The 21,792-nt window shown below is 39.1% G+C and overlaps 2 protein-coding genes across 16 annotated transcripts in view; one reads left to right on the top strand and one right to left on the bottom strand.

Annotated features, from left to right (window-relative positions):
* LOC144991963 (uncharacterized) overlaps positions 1-19,736 on the top strand; it is an 83,343-nt gene extending 63,607 nt beyond the window's left edge. Inside the window, exons 2-5 of one of the 2 annotated variants that reach the window (XM_078946378.1) lie at positions 1,510-1,584; positions 4,724-4,791; positions 19,390-19,498; positions 19,595-19,736. In XM_078946378.1, the coding sequence (XP_078802504.1) occupies positions 1,510-1,584; positions 4,724-4,791; positions 19,390-19,498; positions 19,595-19,638 (296 nt within the window). In that variant the 3' untranslated portion in view covers positions 19,639-19,736. Of the gene's footprint in view, positions 1-1,509; positions 1,585-4,723; positions 4,792-19,389; positions 19,499-19,594 lie in introns of those variants that run through there. The other variant, XR_013655658.1, reaches the window with a different exon arrangement.
* Positions 9,149-21,792, bottom strand: part of elavl4 (ELAV like neuron-specific RNA binding protein 4) — an 88,055-nt gene continuing 75,411 nt past the window's right edge. For 10 of the 14 annotated variants that reach the window (XM_078946360.1, XM_078946359.1, XM_078946366.1 and 7 more), the window contains 2 exons: positions 17,319-17,357; positions 9,149-13,569 (listed from right to left, as the gene is read on the bottom strand). In XM_078946360.1, the coding sequence (XP_078802486.1) occupies positions 13,242-13,569; positions 17,319-17,357 (367 nt within the window). In that variant the 3' untranslated portion in view covers positions 9,149-13,241. The remainder of the gene's footprint in view (positions 13,570-17,318; positions 17,358-21,792) is intronic. The other 4 variants (XM_078946365.1, XM_011474552.4, XM_078946358.1 and 1 more) reach the window with 1 other exon arrangement.

The raw sequence follows: 21,792 nt of genomic DNA, 5'->3' as shown, positions 1-21,792 counted from the left end.
CCTGGCCTGGGTGGCGGGCTTGGTCGCCCGGGCGGCGGTTGTTCCCTGCCGGTTCCCGTTTGGCGTTGGGGGGATTCCGGCTGCCGCTGCTGCTGCGGTGGGGGTCTTGGGGTGGGGATGGCTGGGCACTCTCCCTCCTTCTTTTCACGTTCCACCATCCATTTTAGAAGAACATAAACACTCACCTGAGCACAGGTGTTAGCTCAACAGACTGAATGACTGAAATATTTCACACTAGTTGGTTTTAAGGCATAAGTATGCGTGTGAACACTATCTGTTTTGTGTACATGTCGACAGGTGGACATTTTTGCAACTAACAGGTGTGTTTATAACATTTGAGTGTGTGTGTGGACAGGCTCCGCCCTTTTTTTTTTGTTTTTTTTTTTTCATTTGAACCTTACCATAATGATTAACAACCAGTAAACTTGCTGCTTTATGCTGCTTCATGGTCTTATCCCCCTTCCCCTCCTATTATCACCCCCTACCCCCCCTCTCTCTAACGTCCCTCTCTCTTCTTCCCCTCTTTCCTTTTCCGTCCGGTCCAACACCAAAGATTTTCAGACATGTTTGAAATTAATAAAGTTTGGCCTCAATTACAAAAGGGGTTTATTCAGACATACCTTTGGTTTGTCTGAAGATGAATAACCCCTCTTGTTAAAGTAAAATATGTCCAACCCAAGAGGCCCTCAGCTCTCATCTGTCTGCCTAGCTGTTGGACAGGACAAGTTAAAAAAAAAAAAAAAAAAAAAAAAAAAAAAAAAAAGATAGCACAAGGGATACCAGTTAAGCTGTTTAGAAGTCAACAAGTCCCAGAGTTTTCCACACATACCTCACTTCATTGAAAATTTGCAAACATAATTTAATCTTCTGAGTAAATCGCCTGAAGCTAAACGAGTACCAGAACACGGGTTATTTATTCATACAGGTGTTGCAGGGGAAAGACATATCCTTGTCAGTTCAGTTGTATCAGAAACGAAAGTTTACAGCAAAAAGGACTAGGCTACATCTTTAGGGACTTAGCAGCAAAACTGATACAGTTCACATAGATTATGATGGGATTTGCTAAAATGTTCTTTAAAAAACACAAGAGACACTATATAGAAACATCACCTTGTGCTATGTCAAGTACATAGATAGCATTAGCAGAAAAAAGTTGATTTTAATTGTACAGTTTCTTTATTTTGTTTGGGCAAAAGAGTGTTTTACTTTAAAGTCACTTTGCTAAAGGTCACATCTGGTTGCCATCTAAGTCTTTACAGCTTCATCCCAGCAAAAGTTATTGGAAAACAGTGTTTGCCAAAGAGGACACATAATCCTCAAAAAATGAATGAACCACATTTTTGACATTGGAAATGGCTGCTATTTTCAGTGTTTGTAAAAATAATTCTAGTGTTATCTCAACAGCTGGAATCTCAGATATCTCAACACGTGTTGCCAGCAGAGAGATAAAAACTACAACTCTGCTATTTTAATTTCCTCAATTTTAACATCCATTTGTTCTTCCTGCAGCTTGTCGCAGTGAAACATCAGAGTCCATCCACTGCAGCCGCGGTCCAATCTGCGCTGATACTGTCAAGCTCCAAGGTAAGAATGGGAAGAACATGTTGAGGATGTCATTACAGCTTCCACTATCTGTCCTGGCAGTTTTGTGTATTGGGAATCCATGCTGTGACTTGAGAATGCCCTCATGATGATAAGAACCTAACCATGTGAAGTGCCCTTGAAAAAGGCATTGAATCCCTGCCAGCTCCAGACGAGCTGGGAGTCTCTTCCCTGAGGTTTCTTTGTGGCAGAGCAAAAAGAAACGACTTCAAGTTTTAAAGTGCAGCTGCAAAAACAAAAAAAGGTGAAAACTTTTACAAGTATAAAAAAACCCAGAAGCAATGTTTTTTTGAATTTATTTGAAATGGTTTATTTCAAGCAAATTAAGTAGAAATAATACACAACAGCAATATAAACATCAGTTATACATTCATACGGTAGCTTATCAAACTTAGGATAATTAGACATATTAATAAATATTGCTTGAAAGGGAGTGGAAGGAAGCGAACTTATATAATCCCACCCCGATTATACTGTAACCATTTTATTACATGATTTATCAATAACCGGTTCCCAGTTTTTATCAGACAGAATTAAAAATCATAAGATATCGATAAAGCACATGAAAAAGATGAATTACTTAAGTATTACGTCAAATATAACTATTTTAGAAATCAACATGGCAAATGCAGATCAGTCATCTGAAATATATGCAGCTTATGTTACTTATAAAAGCCATGCATATGAATAAAACATAATACTATATTATTAAACCAGACAACACTACTTCAGGAATTTTCATAGCAAAAATTTCATCAAGTATCAAAAGTTAAAAACATGTGCAAAATTATGCTACATTAGGAAAGATTTTTGAATCAATTTATCAAGTTTTGGAGAAAGTGTAGTAATATCATTAAAAGTCAATCAATTTAACAATTTTCAATAAGTGATTAATCATTTGTTTTACTTTTTTTAAATATTTTTTTGGATTTTTTTTTTTTTTTTTTTTTTTATATAATAAAGAAATGCTGTAGGGGAAGAGTAAAAAGGGTCCATAACTGTCGATTGTCCAAGGTTGGTATTTCTTCTTTTACTGATAACAGCTGATCTCCTGGGTTCAAAACAGAGTTTATAGTTCTCTTCGATGTTATGTCTGCAGACATTAGATTCAGGTCCATATCCTTCTTCAGCTGATATCAGCGACGGTGAAAGTTGAGGTCAAGTTGTCTGCAGGTCAGAACTCTGCTGTTATTCAGGTTACGTTAAAGTGAGGAATCCACGTGTCATATTTCTTGAAATTATTTGGCTCTTTGGTTTATTACTCCATGTTGTTTCAGACGACCGTGATCAAACACTTTTCAAAGTCTTTCATGGTGTTCACGACCAGAACCTTGGCCCGGTCCTCTGGACCGAGCGGTTTGACATAAATCCTGCAGCCTTTAACCCAAGTGTTCTCAATCTGCTTACGCTTCCTGAGAAGCCGTGCATGTTTTGAGATTTCAGCATTCCTTCTGGTCAGATGGTCGTTCAGATAAGCAGCCGAACCTTTCAGGTGTTTCCTTTGATTCATCAAAGCTAGCTTGTGTTTGTGATTCACAAACCTGATGAGGATCGCTGGTTTATCCGTCTCCTTTCTCCTGTGTATTTTTTATTTGTACTACACTTCTTTTAACACATTTTGGGCTGACAAGCTTTAACGATCTAATCTCTAAAACGTTTAAATGTTTGTGTCCACATCTTTAAAGTCTTTTATCATAACAGAACTCCATCATTCAGGCCTTCCAAAGGTCATTTTTGAGCAGAAGAAAATGATCCAACCAAAGGAAGACGGGCTTCTATGTTCCCATGAGACCACATACTTTATTTACACACCATCTGCTGGTTCAGGCATCAGTGGATGAAGTTCTGTCCTGTTAGCCTGCGCTGCATCATGAACAAAGGAGCTCCGTTAATTGGTGTTTTGTCTGTACTAATGAGGAAACTACATGATGGTTAGACTCAAATATTTGTTAAGCTGCTCAAACTTTAGTCTTTCTGTTCTTCTGACAACAGGAACTGTTGGACCTAGTTTGATGAAAATTGTGTTTTTGACATTTTTGTGGCATGTTTCTGATGATGAAGGGCATACACGAAGAATATTGCTAAAGAAAATTGCTAACAACGGCAGTTGTTAGCAAGTTCCAAATATGTAAACGGCAATTAACAGCTTCTTTTTTTCAATGACACATGTACAGCAGAAACATGATTGTTTGACTTTATTTTACATTTTATCAACCAAACATGAGGCTTTGCTCAACCTAAACATACAGCCAAACACATGGAAGAAAACTTCAACTTTTATCTTTTTATGGTTCTTTCATACGCATGGTGGACCACCAATCAAAAGCACATCGGGATTTAGTTGGCTTTCACTTCAAGCAAAGGGAAATACACCTGGAAAAATTCTCAGTTTTGTGTTGGGGGCTGTTTTACCTGAAAAAGTTTGTCTGAGTAAAAAAAAAAAAAGCACAAAAAATCCTCAGCAAGTGTTGATGTTTGACCAGCATGTACTGATAAATACCTTCACCCAGAGATGGGAACTTGTTGCCCTGAAGTTTTACATGCAGAGACTCAACTTTCCGCTCAAACTCAAAGATTTTATTCTTGGTTCTAGCTTGAGGATATCCCAGTTAACCTAAATAATGATCTATTTGTTGTGTTTTGTCCCTCTGGGGAGTGGGAGTGATTCCAGATTCAATGCTCCTGTACCTGACCATGTACTTCGTCTCTGCTCCTACACTTGATTATGGACCCCCCCTCTGGCCCGTCTCATGCCTCCATCCGTCCCCCAGCTCCATCTGCATTAAGCTCATCTGCTGGTCTAATCAAACATGTAGTTGTAGGGTTAGATAAGCTAATTCTTCTCTAAGAGTTGTGGTACATCAGCTGTCTGTCCTGGGGGAGGATCCCTCCTTTATGTGGCCCCCCCAGAGTTACCGGTATGAAGCCCATTGAAATGACTATTGTTGTAAATATTGGGCTTTATAAATAAAATTAATAATTCATTGGCAGTGGAATCCAAAATCACAAACTGTCTGTTATTTTGTCCCCATTATGTTAAAATATGTTGACTTAAAGTTTATAAAGCAGAGACCCGATTTAAGGTTATTTAAAACAATAAATACCCAGCCTTTATTTTCAGGTGAGCTCGGCTCGTTTGGACCTGGGCTGAAGCGAGTTTTCACACCTGCTAATCGAGAGCAACACAAGGTAAGAAACTTTCACACAGGCCAGTGAAAAAAAAACAAACACTGTTTTCACTCTTGATGAGGATTGCAGCTCAGACAATTAAAAAAATAAATTAAAAAAATAAAACAACAAACGTAATTTTTTTGTAAAAAATAACTTGGCTGAATGCAAAAGGTGAGGAACTACAGATAAAGTCAAGGTCATATTTGGGCTCACCACAATATAATCTACCCTCCAAAAAAGTGCAAGACTGCTGGGATTCACAATCTCTTTTTGAAAATGTTCCTTTCTTCTAATGAAACCAATATTTGCAGTTGGATTTTTAAAAAATCCTTTTAAAACAGAAAATAAAGCCACTCTGCACCTCTGCTACTTTCAATTCCATATAATATTTTGGACTTAAATATTAGAAATGATGCATTTTTGGAAACTTTGAGTGCCCACTTATACTTTATTGTGGCTTCTATATACAGCAGACAGCAGAGCAGACAAAGTCACAACAGGGCGGTCGATTGTTGGTACTTAACAAGACTCTGAGCAAGAACACAACAACGCCGGCCATAACACAAAGAAATCGCAGAAAAGCAGATTGTTAAGCCTTTGGGGACTGAAACTTCCAGAATGAAATCCAGGGATTTATTCTATTCCTGCGAGTGTCATCTGCTGTTGAAGGAAGACCCTGCATTTACAGCCTTTCTGCTAAAAATAAATAATAGAAAATGAAGTGGAGAACAGGAAAAAAGCAAACATGGAAGTTGGTGAATTGTTTAGCAGTGAACCTCACATTTAAAGCAGAGATATAACGGCTAAATCGGAGGCTTACATTCAGTTTTTGTTATAAATTGACAGAAGTGAGGGATTTTTAATGGTAAAAAGTGTACTTAAGTAAATCTGGAAAAACAAACCCCACCTTCTGTAACAGCCTGTTAGTTGTCTATGAAAACCAAAAAGTTTCCATCAGTTGATGGCAGAGTTGGCGATAAAATGGAGTCATCCAGAGGCAAATGGAAAAGCCTTTGTGCACGTTGGGAAGTCCTGTCACACACAGCAGCTGTGCAAGATTTAGCTTTTCATGTTTTTAGTTAGCTTTTGTTGACTTCAGGCATCGAGCTATAAAGAAGTGGATAAAACACAAGTAGAGCCTCGTATTTAGAAGAACCACCAAGTCTGCAGCACACGTTTGGCTTTGACACTGAAGTCACATTTCTGAAGAAGCTGTGGACCAACTGATGCTTACAACATCTTTTCCAGCTAATTGTCCACAAAACAACACAATATTCATAGTTTTTCTGTTCTTTCCTGACCTCATAAATGTTCTCAGTGTGTCCTAAAATCATTCCAACCTATGGCAAATTATTTATTTTACATAAAAATCGAGATATTTGATTTTGCTCAAGGATCCCTTTTGTACATTATCTCACACCACATGTGTCAAACTCAAGGCCCGGGGGCCAAATGTGGCCCTCCATGTCATTTTATGTGGCCCGCAAGAGCACAAAAGTTTTTAATTTCTTGAGATAAAAATAAAAATTGGTGTGTATTTATTCATATCTAGGGGGAATAAGACTTGAAATATCAGATTAGGCTACCACTGTATACATTAGGACTTAAACACTGTCTATATAACCTAACCTGACAGAATCAAATGTAAAAGGATTTATGCTAAAGTAACAAGCATACATATGTTTTCTATGCAACTGCAATTGTCACTTGAAAACGTTACAATAAATAAATAATGAGTTATTTAACAATAAGTAGTAGTTACATTTATTTTACATTTATTTTTTATCTGATTTAAAGTCCCACTCTGATCATCTTATGAATTATTTAAAATGTTTCCAGTGGTCCTTTAATTGTGTTTCCATCATTTTTACCCAAATAAAATAAATAAATAAATAAGTATTTTTTCTAGGACATAGTTTCTGCAGCGCAGCAGTAATTAATTCGAAATTCACCTCAGCGTTTTGGGCCGTTCACCTGAAGCAAGCCCCTTTCTTTCCCCGTTGCCGAGAGCTCTCTGTTTACACTCCCCTGCTATCTTACAGCCCCTCAGGAAAACAATCAGAAAAGAATAGAGCGGAGCTAACAATGTCTGCATAACAAGTACAATCTTTCTCAAACAGCATTTTTTTCAAACAGAAATGCAATTTTGAGCTTAATTTTCTTCGTGTCCTCCATCAGAAAAATGTTCCAAAAATGACCATTTTCATCCGAGTTGGTCTTTAAAATCTTAATATAAAACTGTGACATCGTACCAGCTTCTGTGTGTCTGTGCTTAACATTCTTCAGGTTGATTGTGTTTGACAAATTAGGTTCATTTTAAAAGGTTCATAAATTCTATTACAGCAAAGAGACGACAGAAGAAGTTTCCAGACACCAACAAAATAAAAAATAGAAAGTTTTTTGCCAGGTAACGTCTAAAATGAAGTTTATGATTTAACAGACAGTCCAATCAGCCTGATCAATATGTTAATGCCAAAGCAGAAAATGAAATGGAGCACTCGCCTGAGTGCAGCTCAGTTAATAAATAACTCCCACAGAAGCTGTCTCTTCTGGTTAGACGGTGTGAAATCGGTAAAGTGGACAAAGGTATAGCATTAATGTCAGAGCCAGACCCAAGGAGAGCTGGAGGGCAACGGCTCCTTTCCCGGTAAAACACATCTGACTGCAGAAGATTAGTGAAAGAAGGGAGGTCCACGTGAAATAATATGCCTCCAACTGCGAGGCTCGTGCCTGTCATTTGGCAGAGCCGCCGTCTACATCATAGGCGCGGCGGGATGCTGACATTCACACCATGCAGCGAGTGTGATCAGCTCTCACCCAGGCAGATGAAAAGTGGTTTATATAGAAAGTGAGAGGCAGTATCATATGGTTGCACACGGTGACAGAACATAGTGAGAAAGCCAGCAACTCTCTGATGAGAGCACTTTCACTTCCTTTGCAATGAATGCATCTTGTTTGCATCAGATATTTTCAGAAATGCTGTAATTTGTTTATCCACTTCAAACGGAAGTACTTTATTGACTTCTTAACAAAAGATCGAATAGAAGTTTGAGCTTTAAAAGGAAATCTTAAGTTTAAATCCTGAAAAAAAACGTGTTCATATTAGCCTTTATGGGAGCTGAAATCATTAACATTAGAGGAGCATGGAACTTGGAAAAAAAAGCCAGTGTGACATCACGTTATACTCTTACAGTACTCCCAGAAAGTTTTAAATCACACTTTTCTTTCAGTTTAAAATCTTTCCAGCACCATTTTCTTTATTATCTACACACCTTAGCAAAGTGTTTTTAAGTCCTTAATGCAACATAATATGGTTGGGATTGCTTTGACAGAACCATTGCTGTGGATTTACCTTTAGGGCTAGGGGACAGCAAAAAATCTTTCATTAACTTTGTAAAGTAAAGTCCTACTCTGATCATCTTTTGATCTATTTCATTTGGTTTAACCCTTGTGCTATCTTAGATGACCCCCCCCCCCCCCCCTTCCATTGACGTGTTCTCCCTACCATGACAAAGGTGGATAAAGGTGGAAAGATTTCATGTAATCCATGGACACCAGTGAAGATCACAAATCATTGAAGAAAAAAGGTTCAGAGCACTGTCTAGTGGGTCTAGATGACCCAACTCCCAACGTTAAAGTGCCAAGGATAGAACAAGGGTTAAGCAGATCCAATCAAAATTATAAAGGCAACGTCTCCCAAAAAACACACATTTTGAAGTTTACGAATTAATTTCTGACTAACATTGTAAAGTGTAACTTTTATTCAAACTTTAGACACTTTTAATTTAGCGATTAAAAAGTAAAAAGATGACTGCAAATAGTTTTAAAACTTCTCCCTAATGACATCAGCAAATGGTGTTGTTTGCTTCTAAAGGGAAAAATAAAAACTAAATATGTTCATTATTGATCTTGTAATGAACTCAAACCAGTTTTAATAAGGTTTCACATCTTCAGGATGTCCAACCTTTCTGTAAAGAATTTTTTTCCTCCTCGTTCATAAAACAACCTTTTTTCTTTCTCTGGGGCTTTTATTTTGAAAAATCTTGTTTTAATCCCTCTCTGCTCATGATAAAAGAATAAAAGAAAACTTGAAGTGGTGCATGCTTAACCTCCTCCAAGTTCTTCGTCAATAAGTAAAGTACTTTTTTTTCACTTTCCTAAATCTTTATTCTGCAATCTTCAGCACAAATGTGTCAAATCGAACACCACATTATGGGATGTTAATGCTCCCGAGAGGAGGGGCGATCCGCTCTGATTTAATAAAAGTGGAAACTGGACAAAATAAATCAGGAAAACAACTGAAATAGGAAAATTCATTGAGATTATTTGGTGTAAAAATGTTTGAAAATCGCTTCATGGTTAATGACAAGACACATTGGAGCTCTTAACACCTCATTTTATTGTCCCAACATTCAAAAGTACAAATAATTCAAACACAACAGTTTTATGAAAAAGAAAAAACAAACATTTACAGCAAGATTTTTATTTTGTTTCCAGTTTCAGAAATTACCTAAACTAGCAAGGATAACATGAAGTCATTCATCGCAGTAGTTGGATTAATAATAAGAATAAGAATACTAAGAATAATAGCAATAATAATCATAATAATCATCATTGATAATTGTTAAGTAATAACATAAGCAGGAGAGAGTAGAGGGAGCCGCAAGTCATGGGGCCCCGTGAAGATTTTTTCGTCTTTTTTTGTCTTTAAAGATTTAGTTTATAGATTTTTCAGATAGTAAACAAACACGTCTCAGGAGGAAAATGAAAACTGACAAGAAGAGCCGAGTTCCTCTGTTCACCTTCCCTCCTCCACTACTGGCTGAGTTGTTCCTACTGGCAGGCTGCCACTATAAGGCGCTACAGGGGATGGTGTGAGCCATAGGGGTCGGGCATGGAGCGAGGTGACGCAGCCCCATGTTTCAAACACCCTGATATGCACACTCAGTCACTCTGGCACAAGCACTCTGATCGTCACGCATGCACTCAGGGAAACACACACGTATGTGCACAGGAGACATCTGAGGGGTGAGGTTACTCCACGCAAACGGACAAAGCAAAGGAACATGCACACAAACATACGCACTCAGTCATGCAAACGGGGTTGAGGCGGAACACAGGCACGCATCGTAAGATCCAAAAGTCTTACAGAGTAGGAAACCCACACATCCGGACATTCTACCGGGGTCGTTGCATAATTCAAGCCCCCGCCGGGGGACGGGGAGCATGAAGGGGTCTGGTTCGTTTAGTGCCGCCATGGTGTCAGAACTTTGTGATCGGATGATGATCGGGTGACTGTTGGATGAGTGAGATGTGAGCGAGAAGGATGCAGGATGAGAGCACGAGTCCCGAACGCACCTCCTTTTTAAGTTCTAGCAACAAACAAACGAACAAAAAGAAATCCAATTCCTTATATTTATACGTCTGGAATATTCCCCTTTGACCTTTCAAAATATATAATATATTTCATATTCGAGTATATAAAATATAGAATCAGCACAATCCCTTTTTATCCCTCCAGAGTATTTCTTAGACAGCTGCTGCAAAAAGCAGTCGGTGTGCAACGCTAACTTCTTTATTTCTTTAAAGATTCTTTTTATGTCGTTGGAAAACATGATGACGATTCGTAAAAATAACCTCTGACTCTTGCGTGATTTCAATCGATTTAGTCCATGAGCCTAAAAAAAACAAAAATCGCTATTTTTGAGTTGAATGTGCCCAAGCCTCCAACAGCTGACAGGTTTAAATACAAACAGACAGAAAGAAAACGGAAACTATGCTTTCAGACCCACATTTTTGCATAAGGTTTCATCACAAAGCGGTAGTAAGTGGAGGGAGGGTGTGGACGGAGTGGCTTTTTTAGAACTACACAAACTTATCACAGGTTATATTGAACCAGAACGACTGTTTATAACATTCTATCAAGACTAAACTTTATTGAAAAAGATCTAAAGATTTCAGTTTAACAAGACAAGAAAAAAGCAATAGCAAATTGAACTATAACTAGGTTATGCATAGCGAGTAACTGTTTCTAGTAATAAGGGAAGAGCGTCCCCCGACCCTCCAGACATTTTTTTCAGTTTTGTTGACTTTTAGATTTTTTTTTTTTAGTGTAATTTTGATATATTGGTAGAAAGCACAAACGTACTAAAAGTTCTCTCAGTGCAGTGGACTACTGGAAGAGCCTCTCCACTAGTCGCTTTGTTCCCTTTTGCTCAGAAACGCCCCCCTCCCTGTACCAGAATCACACAAATTACACAGACAAGTAAACAAATAAATACACACATAAATTAACAAAGTAATAAATATAGAATAAATACAAATAAATAGAAAAATAAATAGTTTTAAAAAGAGAGAAATAGTAAATCAAGTGTCAAACGAATACAGTTATATTCTAAGCTGTGTTCGGTTTCTTTTGCCGCAGTAGTCAACTGAAAATTTATCCAATTATTATTTTTTTCTCCACAAGCAACATGACAACAATTGAACAGCTTCCTCACGAGTTTTTCTAAGTAACTGAACCACCACTCCATAATAAATTGTCATATGAAAGACAAGCTCGAACAAAAAGAACAGTGACAACTCAGATAATACAGTAGATATCGTAAAACAAATGTAGACTATATATATATTTATATATATCATCTATTTGTACACAGCAAATAAAGACACAGTTCTCATTGATCCTTTTTAAGGAAACAAATATCTAGACTAACGGAACTAGCTAATCAGCATAAAGATTTGACAAACGTTTTACGCTCAGCAAATAACCTAAACTTCAGCAAGCCAAACATAAAACAAACCAACCAAAAATATAAGAAAAGATAAGATAGAAAAAAAACAACAAAACTTTGATCAGTGATTCTTACAAGGCCCCAAATTCATAAAATCTGCTCATTAAGCAAAAAGAACCCAAAAAAGTCACATCAGATTTCTGGGCCAACATGAAACAAATACCAAAGAACAGCAGCTTAATTCAATGCTAACATCAAAGTACTTTTTTTTTCTTTAAACAACACATAGAACAACAAAGTTGGATATTTAAGATATGTGAATAATGTGGAATTAGCACCTACTGTTGATCGCTAAAAGGAACGCCTTCTCAAATGTAAGTTCACAAACGCAGAGCGAAGAAAATGATATACGTTGTATGCTCTCTAAATGGATAGATGAGGATATATCTATTTACTAATTTCCCATATTATCTGATGACAAAGCAAAAAGTGGACAAAAGGGACTTAATGCTTTGGGCACTGAAGTATAAGGTTGGTCAGGCCTTGGAAAGACCCCTCTCCCCTTCCTTTTGGGTATCGCTGTTTGAATAATTATGCACAAGTACATATGTGAAAAATTACCAAAATCGCTCGCCTCAGTTTGCATCCCTTTTCACAAAACCTTCGGTCTAGAAAATCTCCACCAACTTGGATTCCCAAAAAAAACAGACAACCTTTGATTCTATAAAGTACCACGGCAGAACAACAAGACAAGGTGGTGCCCCCTCCCACCCGCCGGTCCCCCCAGTAAGCCAGTCAAAATATTCTTCTCTCTTTTTTTTTTCAAATCCAGATTCTTGTAAAAATGCTTCAATAGTTATTATTTTAATTATCATTTATAAAAATAGATCTTTCTATTTGTTTTTATCTTTTTCCAAGCAAAGAGATCTTCTCTTTGGCAACAGTGTTTTTTTTTTCTTAAATTACTGAACGTGTGAACAGGAACCCGTCCCCTCCCGCGCCCCGTGTCCCTGAAACCCACCGAGGAAAGACGTGTTTTGTTTGCGATACAAAACAAAAACAATGTTAGAAATCTGTTTTTTTTTTCTTTTTCCTACATCTGAGTTAACGGGATCGTTGAATCCCACGTGGAGTCGACAAGGGGGAAATTCTTAAATATACATTTAAAAGTGAATGAGTGGTTTTACCAATTTAAAAAAGCTCTCTCCCTCTCCCGTACATTGATGGGGGAGGCATTAATACTAACAACAGTGGATCCGGATTTACAGAAGAAAAACAAATCCTGAATCAAGACAGAGAAAAGTCTCCAATCTAAAAAGATCCTTCTCTTCTCTGAAATAAGGGCATACAGGGATTTGCTACTGTTTATCGAGAAGAGAGAAAAAAAACAACACAACCACAACAAACATAAAGGATTTACAATAAAGAGAAGCTCTGTAATATCACAGGGGCTTCCAAAAACGTGTGAACATTTTAATCATTCCATTTTTGAAATATTTAGGCAACACTGGCTTATAGGTCCAAAGTTATGATATAAGCCATTTCGAGTTCAATTCGTTTGTAGGTTTCTTTGTGTTCCGGTTGGCGTTTGCTGTGTCGGATGGCTGCAGTAGGGTGGTGGTGTGGTGGCTTTGGGGACTAAGGAATGAGTGGAGGTTGGGGGGTTGGGGGCTGGGGGCAATACATCTTTTTTTCTTCTTCTTGGGAGCAGACGCTGCTTTTACCTGGCACAGTTCAGGACTTGTGCGTCTTGTTGGTCTTGAAGGAGACTTGCAAGACGCGGTCGCCCAACCTGTAGCCGTTGAGACTGGCGATGGCCATGGCCGCCTCGTCGTAATTCGTCATGGTGACAAAGCCGAAGCCTTTGCACTTGTTTGTGTTGAAGTCACGGATCACCTTGACGTTGTTGACGGCGCCGAAGGGGCCAAACAGCTGCCAGAGCACGCTCTCGTCGGAATCCGGGGACAGGTTGTACACAAAGATGCACCAACCGGTGCCGGTGTGGCCGGGGATGTTCATGCCGACCAGGCTGGTCATGCTGTCGATGGTGATGGGGGAGAACCTGAGAACAGAGGCAGAGCAGGGAGGGAGGAGTCAGCACAAACGTCTTCAAGCAGGAAATGACACGTCTGCATGTATGCTATGCATGACAGGAGCAAAAAAAAAAAAACAACAAAAAATTAAAGTCGATGATCAAATTCTCAGTCTAAATTAAAAAGCTAACCCTTGCAGTCACTTTACAGCCTAATGACTGATGGAACCATGAAGACGCTAATCTCTAAACCACACTGATTGGGAGGTATTGTGCAGACGCTGCGTGGATTTGAACGAACGCTGAGGTTTGTTGTGCGTCTGCTGTCTCCGAATGCTCCCGTGGCTGCTCGGCTCTGAAAGGTCTCCTGTCAAGCCTGATGACGGCGTTGCCTGTGCTGAGCGGCACTCCAGCAGACAAAGACTCTCACTTTGTGTCCTCAAGTGGCTGCTTTTGGAGCTAAATTGCAGGAAGTTGTTGAATTGAACCCGCAGCTAGAAATGTATCAAAGATCGTGCAGCAGGCGGCTAAATCTGTTCCCATTCACCTCCTAATCTTCCCTTTTTTTCTTGTGATGCAAGAGATTTGAATCCTCAGTTGACTTCACTTAATTGCCTTTCCGCTCAAAGCAAAAAAAAGGGGAGGGGGGGGGATTCCACCACTTTTAAATAAAAGGTAAATGAGATAAAAGGTTCATTTCTTATGCTACCTCTCTCCTAGAAACTACTATAAGCATTATTGGGAGTACTTTAATTGAGATTTCCGCTTTGCTGCAGCTGTTAGACGAGCCTGCTTTCTGGAGGGGGGGGGGGGGGGGGGGGCAAATAAATGGAAAATGGAAGCACTTTACAGCCCAGTGGCATTAAGGTACAAAGTGTATTTCTCCCTTTCCTCCCCCTCCCGGGGGGCGTTCTGTTCTGCTCCCTTCCCTTCCCGAGCTCGTGGCACTGATCGATCGCCCTGCTCGCTGCTCGGGGCCTGAAGCCGTCTCTCTTCAGTAACTATATATGGTCGGCAATCACTACGACCTTCCTGCATGACTTTGGTCACGCAGACTTTGCCTCTGGCCTTTCATAAGCATGTAGGGTGCATAGCTCATAGACTGTGCGTTTGGGCCCTGAGTGGACTTTAATGTGACGTCAGGAGGATAATCACTTTCATCTGCATTCATGCATGTCTCAGATTATTTGCATGTCTCATTGTAACTTCAGAACACTGAAATGGATTTATCGAAGGTCCTCCATCGATGTACATTATCTGTTTTGATCTAAATCTCATATGACCTTCTAAATATTCTGTGCACGAAGTGGCTGGAATACAAACACCATATCTGACCCCGAGGTGACCGCTTGGAGACTAGCTAACCGTGAGGACGTGAACCGAGCTCTCTGGACGATGTATGTGAGGATCCAGACCTGGATGTAATGTGCAGGACAAAACACCAACCAATGTTACAGACAAGACCACTGGTTGCATAGCAACAGCGTCACTGACCACATATCTTTTCTGTTCTTTCTATGGCTAAACCATTTCAGGTTCTTAATGCTTTTTTTCCCCCTTCTCTTTCATTTCACCAACACCAGATCACTGAATAACACTTACAACTTGATGGCAGTTAAGCTGCATCAAGCACAAACTTCACTTTTCAAATTATGTTCAGACCAAAGTGACCAAAGGGCTAACTGAGGGAGGTGGACTGTAAATGTTAACCTCATCAATCCAAATATGAATATTTGTACATAAACACTGTAGTATTTTTAGAGCCGTTTGTCTCCAGTAGACGTTTGCTGCAGCTGCTCAGCTGAGTGATGATGTCTCCTCTATTGATAACATGCAAAATGCCACTAAAAGTCTGATTTATGGAGAACCTTTAAGAAAAAAAAAATAACAGTAAACACAGATGCACAAGGAAAGAGACTGAAAAAGGCGTCTGCAGTGAATCAGAATCTCCTTTTTCTACAAGGGATCCAGCTTCATCCAACCAATTATTGCTATGAAGATATGGAAAAAACATCTTCAATGTGTGACTTTGACGTATTTTACTACAGAAGAAAAAACAATGGTTTGTTTATTAAATAAACATACAATAATAAAAAAATGGCATGTGACAATTTTTACCAGATTGTAATGTTTCTAATAGGGGTGCAACAATTAAATTCCTTGGATCGACCAGATCAATATGTCTGGGGCAAAATAGAATCGAGCTATACCAAAAAAAGGTTGTTTTAAAATGAGATAAATCGTTGATCGAATAATCAAATTATCATTTGGATAGTAGAATGTCTAAATAATGTTTACTTTGTATTATTTTGATGTAGAAAAACAACAGTGGGCTGAACTTTAGGAAACTAAAATGTGAATAGATTTGCCATTCATTCTAGTTTGCTTGTTTGTTTGGACACATATTTCATTTACACTTGATTCTCTTAAAGAAATAGAAGAAATCTGGAAAACGTCACCTGCTCTGTTCAGCACAGAGGTGTTCATCTCTGCGTCACACTGGATGAACGTCTGGCTAAAGACGCTCTGGATCCATTTTAGTGAATCGGATCAAATCGGATCATTTAAAATGAACCAAGATCATAAGTGAATCAAACCGTCAATCACAAATGTCGAATCGTTGTTAAAATGAATCATTGTACCTCTAGTTTTTGATAGATACTAAAGGACATTTTCTTTAAGGATATAATACTATTGAGTGTTTTTTTTGTGTTTCTCAACAGAAATATTAGTGAGCAGTCTTGACTTGATGCCAAAAATGTTTCACTTTCCTGGAAAATATCTATTGTAAAAATATTGTTTAGTTGTAAGAAATGTTCTTTACAATAAAAACTATGAGTCAGATGTAGCCCTTTACCAAGAATTTCTTTCAAATATGTGATTTTTTTTAATCAACTATTGACTTATTTTGGTCTTGACCCATTGCTAGTCTCGGTTAAAGTCTAACCTTGAACATTTCATTTATTTGTAAGTCATTGATGCTTTGATGTTTTCAATGCTTTTCTTTTCTCTTCAACCCCTTAAGTCATATTGATTATGCTTTAGTAGCATAAATGAGCTGTTAAAATTATACTTTTAAAGAGATGTATTTTTTTCCTATACCTATAACACTTGAGTGTAAGTTTTTCAACAAAATAAATTAGACTGATGTTAAAAAGGAGAGTAAATTACTAATTAATATCAAGACTTTGGCATGTCTGCAGTGAAATAAGTCAAAGAAAATGTGTTGTTTTGCATTTTATTTTTAAAAGTAATTTCCAAATCATTCCAATTTATTATTATTTGACTTTGTACATCAACCACAGCTGCTGTTTGATGCACACATTTTAAATAAAGAGGAAGAAGTGAGGTTTAAATTACACTAAAAGATCCATAAACAAACAAAAAAAAGACTAAAACAAAGGGGGAGAATCTGATTCTGCGTGAAAAAATGAATCCAAAGCGCACATAGAAATGTAAGTTGCAAACAAAAATCTGTTCAGAACACAGAAACAGCCCAACACAACCCAAACATCACCAGCACTTGCCACCATCAAAACAATTCAAAGTCACCACCACTGAAACAAAGAGTCTTTCAAACACCTCAAGTCTTTTGGCGGGCGTGGGGGTGGGGATGAAACTTAAAATCGCTGGGGAAAGCACAAAAAAACCACAAAAGAATAAAAATGACCTTGAACAACAGTCAAACTCAAAACGCAAGAATGCAAGAAAACACAAAATGGAAAAAAAAAAGGAAAAGTCAACATGGACATCTGGCATTCGGTGAAGTTTTTAATTACCTCTTTACGCCATAGGCCATATTAAGCAAATTGTCCAGCCTGTAAAGAGAAGGAGGGTTCTGGGGTTAATGGCGGGCAGATGGTCGACTCACTCAATGGAACTAATGTTGAGGCCCTGTAGGAACTTCATGGTCCTCCTCACTCATGAACAAACAAACTCATCTGTGGTTGGTCCATTACACCGAGGAGCCCCACCACAAAATGCTATCATCAGTTAACAAATCAACAGTACCATCACTTCAGTCTGCAGGTTTTCTGGTCTCTCTCACAGGAACCATTCTGGTGCAAGTGCTTTTTAGCAGCACAGAAGTGCACAGGTAGGGTGTGAACTTTGCATTGTACCAGGCAGCTGCAATGCTACAGATGCATCGAGAGCAGAAAATGCAGAGGACCAGCATGTGGTTGAAAATAGTTCCATTTAAATGATCTGATATGACAGTAACTGGGATGACCGGACGTGATTCAGAGGTCTGTCAGTGTTATGGTTCGGCATTCCAATGATGGTGAGTGAGAGGTTTCGCTATGATTTGGAGGTTTTCCGTGAAGTGACAACTGAATGTTAAACTGGGCAAAAAATGGGAAAATCTGCTTTTGAGGTTGGGCTTGAACGCGGGTCAGGTGGAATAGCTAAGTGTTTTGTCAAAGAGGTTCAAAAGGGGGGCAGATGTGGTTGCACATTCACTTTGGAGGCTGCAACCGTTGCAGACGTCCAGAGTGAATGGTTGTTTGTGTGCACCGGGCCTCAGAAACCTGTGGGCCGTATTAAACGCAGGCCTTTGTGGACGGGGGCAGTCCGCTTGGTGACTCAATGACCTTCATTCCTCACATGGGTCTGGCCTGTCTCATGTCTTATTAACTTTTCTACCCTAATGGACAGAGGCTCTGGCTTATTGAGCAGCAGCTGCCTCCACTTGCACCACTTGAAAACACTAAAAACTCTGCAGCTTTGACCCTATTAAGAAAGACTTTTTTCTCAATTTCAGGCATTTTCACAAAATTGACAAAACAAGTTTCTTGTTTTTTTTTTTTAATGAATCATGAAATGTTTATTCGAGGTCTTTAAGATTGTTCAGGCACCAAATTTGAAGAGTATTTAGTGACAAATCACCAAACTGTTATTAACAAGTCTTTTGAAGGAAATTCAGTTCAATTTTATTTCTACAGCCCAATCTTACAACATAGTTGTCTCAATGGGCTTCAAACCGGTAGTTGTACAAGAACATGAAATCAGTCAATTCAATAGAAATTAGTAAAACTACACTGAACGGGCTGAGCATCCCTGCCCTTAGACCCTCCTTTTTGATAAGGAAAACTCCTAAAAAAAAAAAAAAACTGGTTCTGGATAAAAAAGAAGAAACCTCAGGGGTGCCCACGTGAAGGAGGGATTATACCCCCAAGGCGGATACGCGATGTACCAGATTTCTTAGAGAAGAATTCCTTTATCTAACTCTACAACTACATATTTAAAGTCCAGCAGATGAGCTTCGTCCAGATGGAGTTGGGGGACGGCTGCGGGCGCCAGATGAGCAAACAAAAGGAGCTCTTTCTTTGATCCGCTAAACTATAAAGTCTTAAGCAATTTATTATTTAATGTAAAGGACACGTGACATCGGCACTATGTTCATTTTGTGCATTTTCCATGTATGAAATTTCAGTCCTTTTGATGCGTGATACACTTAATTCATAATTCATAATTTGTCAATGTGCGCAGATGTCCGAATTTTTTGGGTGGTTGAGAGTTGTACAGTTTATACATATATTATTTCGTTTCTACGACATTAACGTACAAATCTTATGCAATTGTATTTGATTTTTGCAAGATGCGTAGACAAATAAAGGCTTTCCACGACTCTTCCACTTATGTTTAAAGGGCTTTTTATGTCTTCACTCATGTACCACCGATGCTTTAATTTCATATTGCGTATACAGCACACTAATGACGTTTGAATTACGTAATTGATGCACAAATCACTAATTTGCATGTAAACAGCCCAATAATCATGCAAAGTTAAGACACGATTGGCATATTGTGTGACGGGTATAAAAATCTGCCAATCTTTCGCCCTTCCAGCAGTCTATACCGAGTAGGGGGCTCCTGCTCCCCCTGTCCGGCTTGTCCAGTGACGCGTGGAAGCCAGGTTGTGGGAGTGGACCTGGTACCATGGACGCGTATTCGACGCGTATCCTCTGTCCCAGAGTCAAATCTGATTCATTTGCACAGAGTCTGACATTCGAATGCAAATACATTCCTATCAAACTTAACCTTTTGTTAAAAGTCAATCATTTTTCCTCAGTGTGTTGTGACCCCTATGACTGTTAAATGAGAGGACTACTGGCTCATGTTCTCCAGACAATCATAAAGTATAGACCCAAATGTGAGTTTTTGTGACTTACTTTGGAACAGCTTTTTGTAAAAACCACAGAGATTTACACCACAGAACTGGGTCTGCACCGATGAAACCACAAACTATCAATTAAAGCAAGGCAGATGGATCCAATGAAGAGGCTGCAATCACCATTTTTTCACTCCACAAAATATCAACTGAAATGGAAAAACACTAACAGCGGGACAATGGAATCCTGCGGGATCAGAAATGTTTTAAGCAAACCTTTGTGATAAAGTTATAGACTAGCACACAGCCTCGTCTGCTTAAAGAGTCTGCTTACATATTAGCACTTAGCTCTGTTAGAATTAGCGTAAACCATGAAAGCAGTCTGCAAACAAAGACCTGCAGTAGAGAGACGGACCCAACGACTTCATTAAAACGGCAATTAGCCCATTAGTCTGGGAAGGGAACAAGCATTCTGCTTTGTGGGTAAATGAGTCAATTGGAGAGGAAGCTCAGAAGACCGGGGAGCATGAACACATCTGCCGGCCGCCGGGCCGCTGGGCCTTAACAAAACAACCTGCTGCGAGCCCTCTTTCCCTCCCTTCATCTCTCACACGTGTGAAGTCCGACTGATGCAAGCTCGCCACGCAAACACTCTTCCATCTCCTCACGTCGCCTTTCCAGGCTCCACATAAACAATGGGGCTTTTGTGCTTTCTGTCAAAGCACCTAATGGAGGAAGGGTTGATTCTTTTTTTTTTTTCTTTTTTAAACAAAAATCTGTGAAATTAAAATTGGCTCCTGCTCTGGATGTAATAAGGCTAATTTGCTAATTACTACCATTAGTTGGCGAGTGAATGTTGGAAACACGCTGAGCTCTCGTGCTCGCTGTATTGTCCTTGAGCTGATGTTTTCTATCTTGGAGAGGAATCGTGCAAACATGTTACACATTAACCTGGAGCATCGCGCCAACATGGTTAAGTCTCACAGGATTTACGTACGAAGCCGCACTTTTTTACACGACTCCATAAAGAACGGAGGTTCCACAAAATAAAAATGAAAGCACCACACATTTAGTGATGAAAATAAGACTTTTTCTTTTTTCAATAAAAGTTAGACAACAATGAGCAAAGTAGTGCACATCAAGCACATTTCCAGCCTGCAGCGTCGACGTTTCAGTGAAGGGTTGAAGAGCAGAAAGCAGGAGTGCGGGGACACAGCACAGTCAGGAAGTGTCCTGTGGTTGTGAGTTGTGATGGGAAGCGACAGCTCTCCTGCAGAGCCTGTAAATTGGCCTGGCGTATCACAGACACGCAGCCACGCTACATCGCTCAGGTGTCACACCAGGGAGACTGCTCAAGAAGAAAAATACCTTCCAAGCTCCAACTTTGATGGAGAGTAAACAGCAAGGAGAGAGAAATTGTATAAATACATAAGCTATGTTCAATTTTGATGATGGAATGCAGTGCAATATGTGAGTGGTTGGTGTCATCTTTAAGTCACTCGGGTGAAATAATATGAATTTTTAGGAGAAACTGTCAATAGTCGGTTAAATTTAAGCTAAGAAAAGACTTAAATATTTTTGTAATACACATGTTTGCATTCATAACGCCTCTATATCCTGCTTACATATCAAAATACTGTTAAACTAGGCCAAAATCTGTTTAGATTGAGCATGTAATGGAACAAAAATTAGGAATGGGAGTTGAAATGATGGTGGCAGAATGAAATGAAGGGATATGGGTGTTTGTGAATGACAGAACCCTACAGTCTCTTCTAATCAGCCCCTCTCTGATAAGGCGAACCCCCCATAAGCTCCGTCTGCATTCTCTGACACCTGGGCCGGGTTCTGAGCCAGACAAACGGCCCGGGTTCTGAACCCACAACTGTTGTTCACACATTAGCTAAATTTGCTCCAATGACTGCTCACTGGAGGAGGCAAGTGCATCATTGTTGTAACAAAGACAATGCGATGAGTCATGCTCTCCAAGTGTGGGAGTCACATCCTGAGTTTCTACAATCTTTAAATTGCATTTGATGCAATGTTTTCCAAATAAAGCCTGTTTACAAGAATGAGAGTAATTGCTGTGAAGCTTGAGATTAATCATTCATACTTGTGTTTTTTTCCTCTGTAGACTTTAAATC

Source organism: Oryzias latipes, chromosome 4, assembly GCF_053564925.1.
Source record: "Oryzias latipes strain Hd-rR chromosome 4, Olatipes_Hd-rR_3.1".
NCBI classification, from domain to species: domain Eukaryota; kingdom Metazoa; phylum Chordata; class Actinopteri; order Beloniformes; family Adrianichthyidae; genus Oryzias; species Oryzias latipes.
The sequence above is the reverse complement of the archived record's forward strand: the minus strand, read 5'-3'. Positions and strand labels throughout refer to the sequence as shown.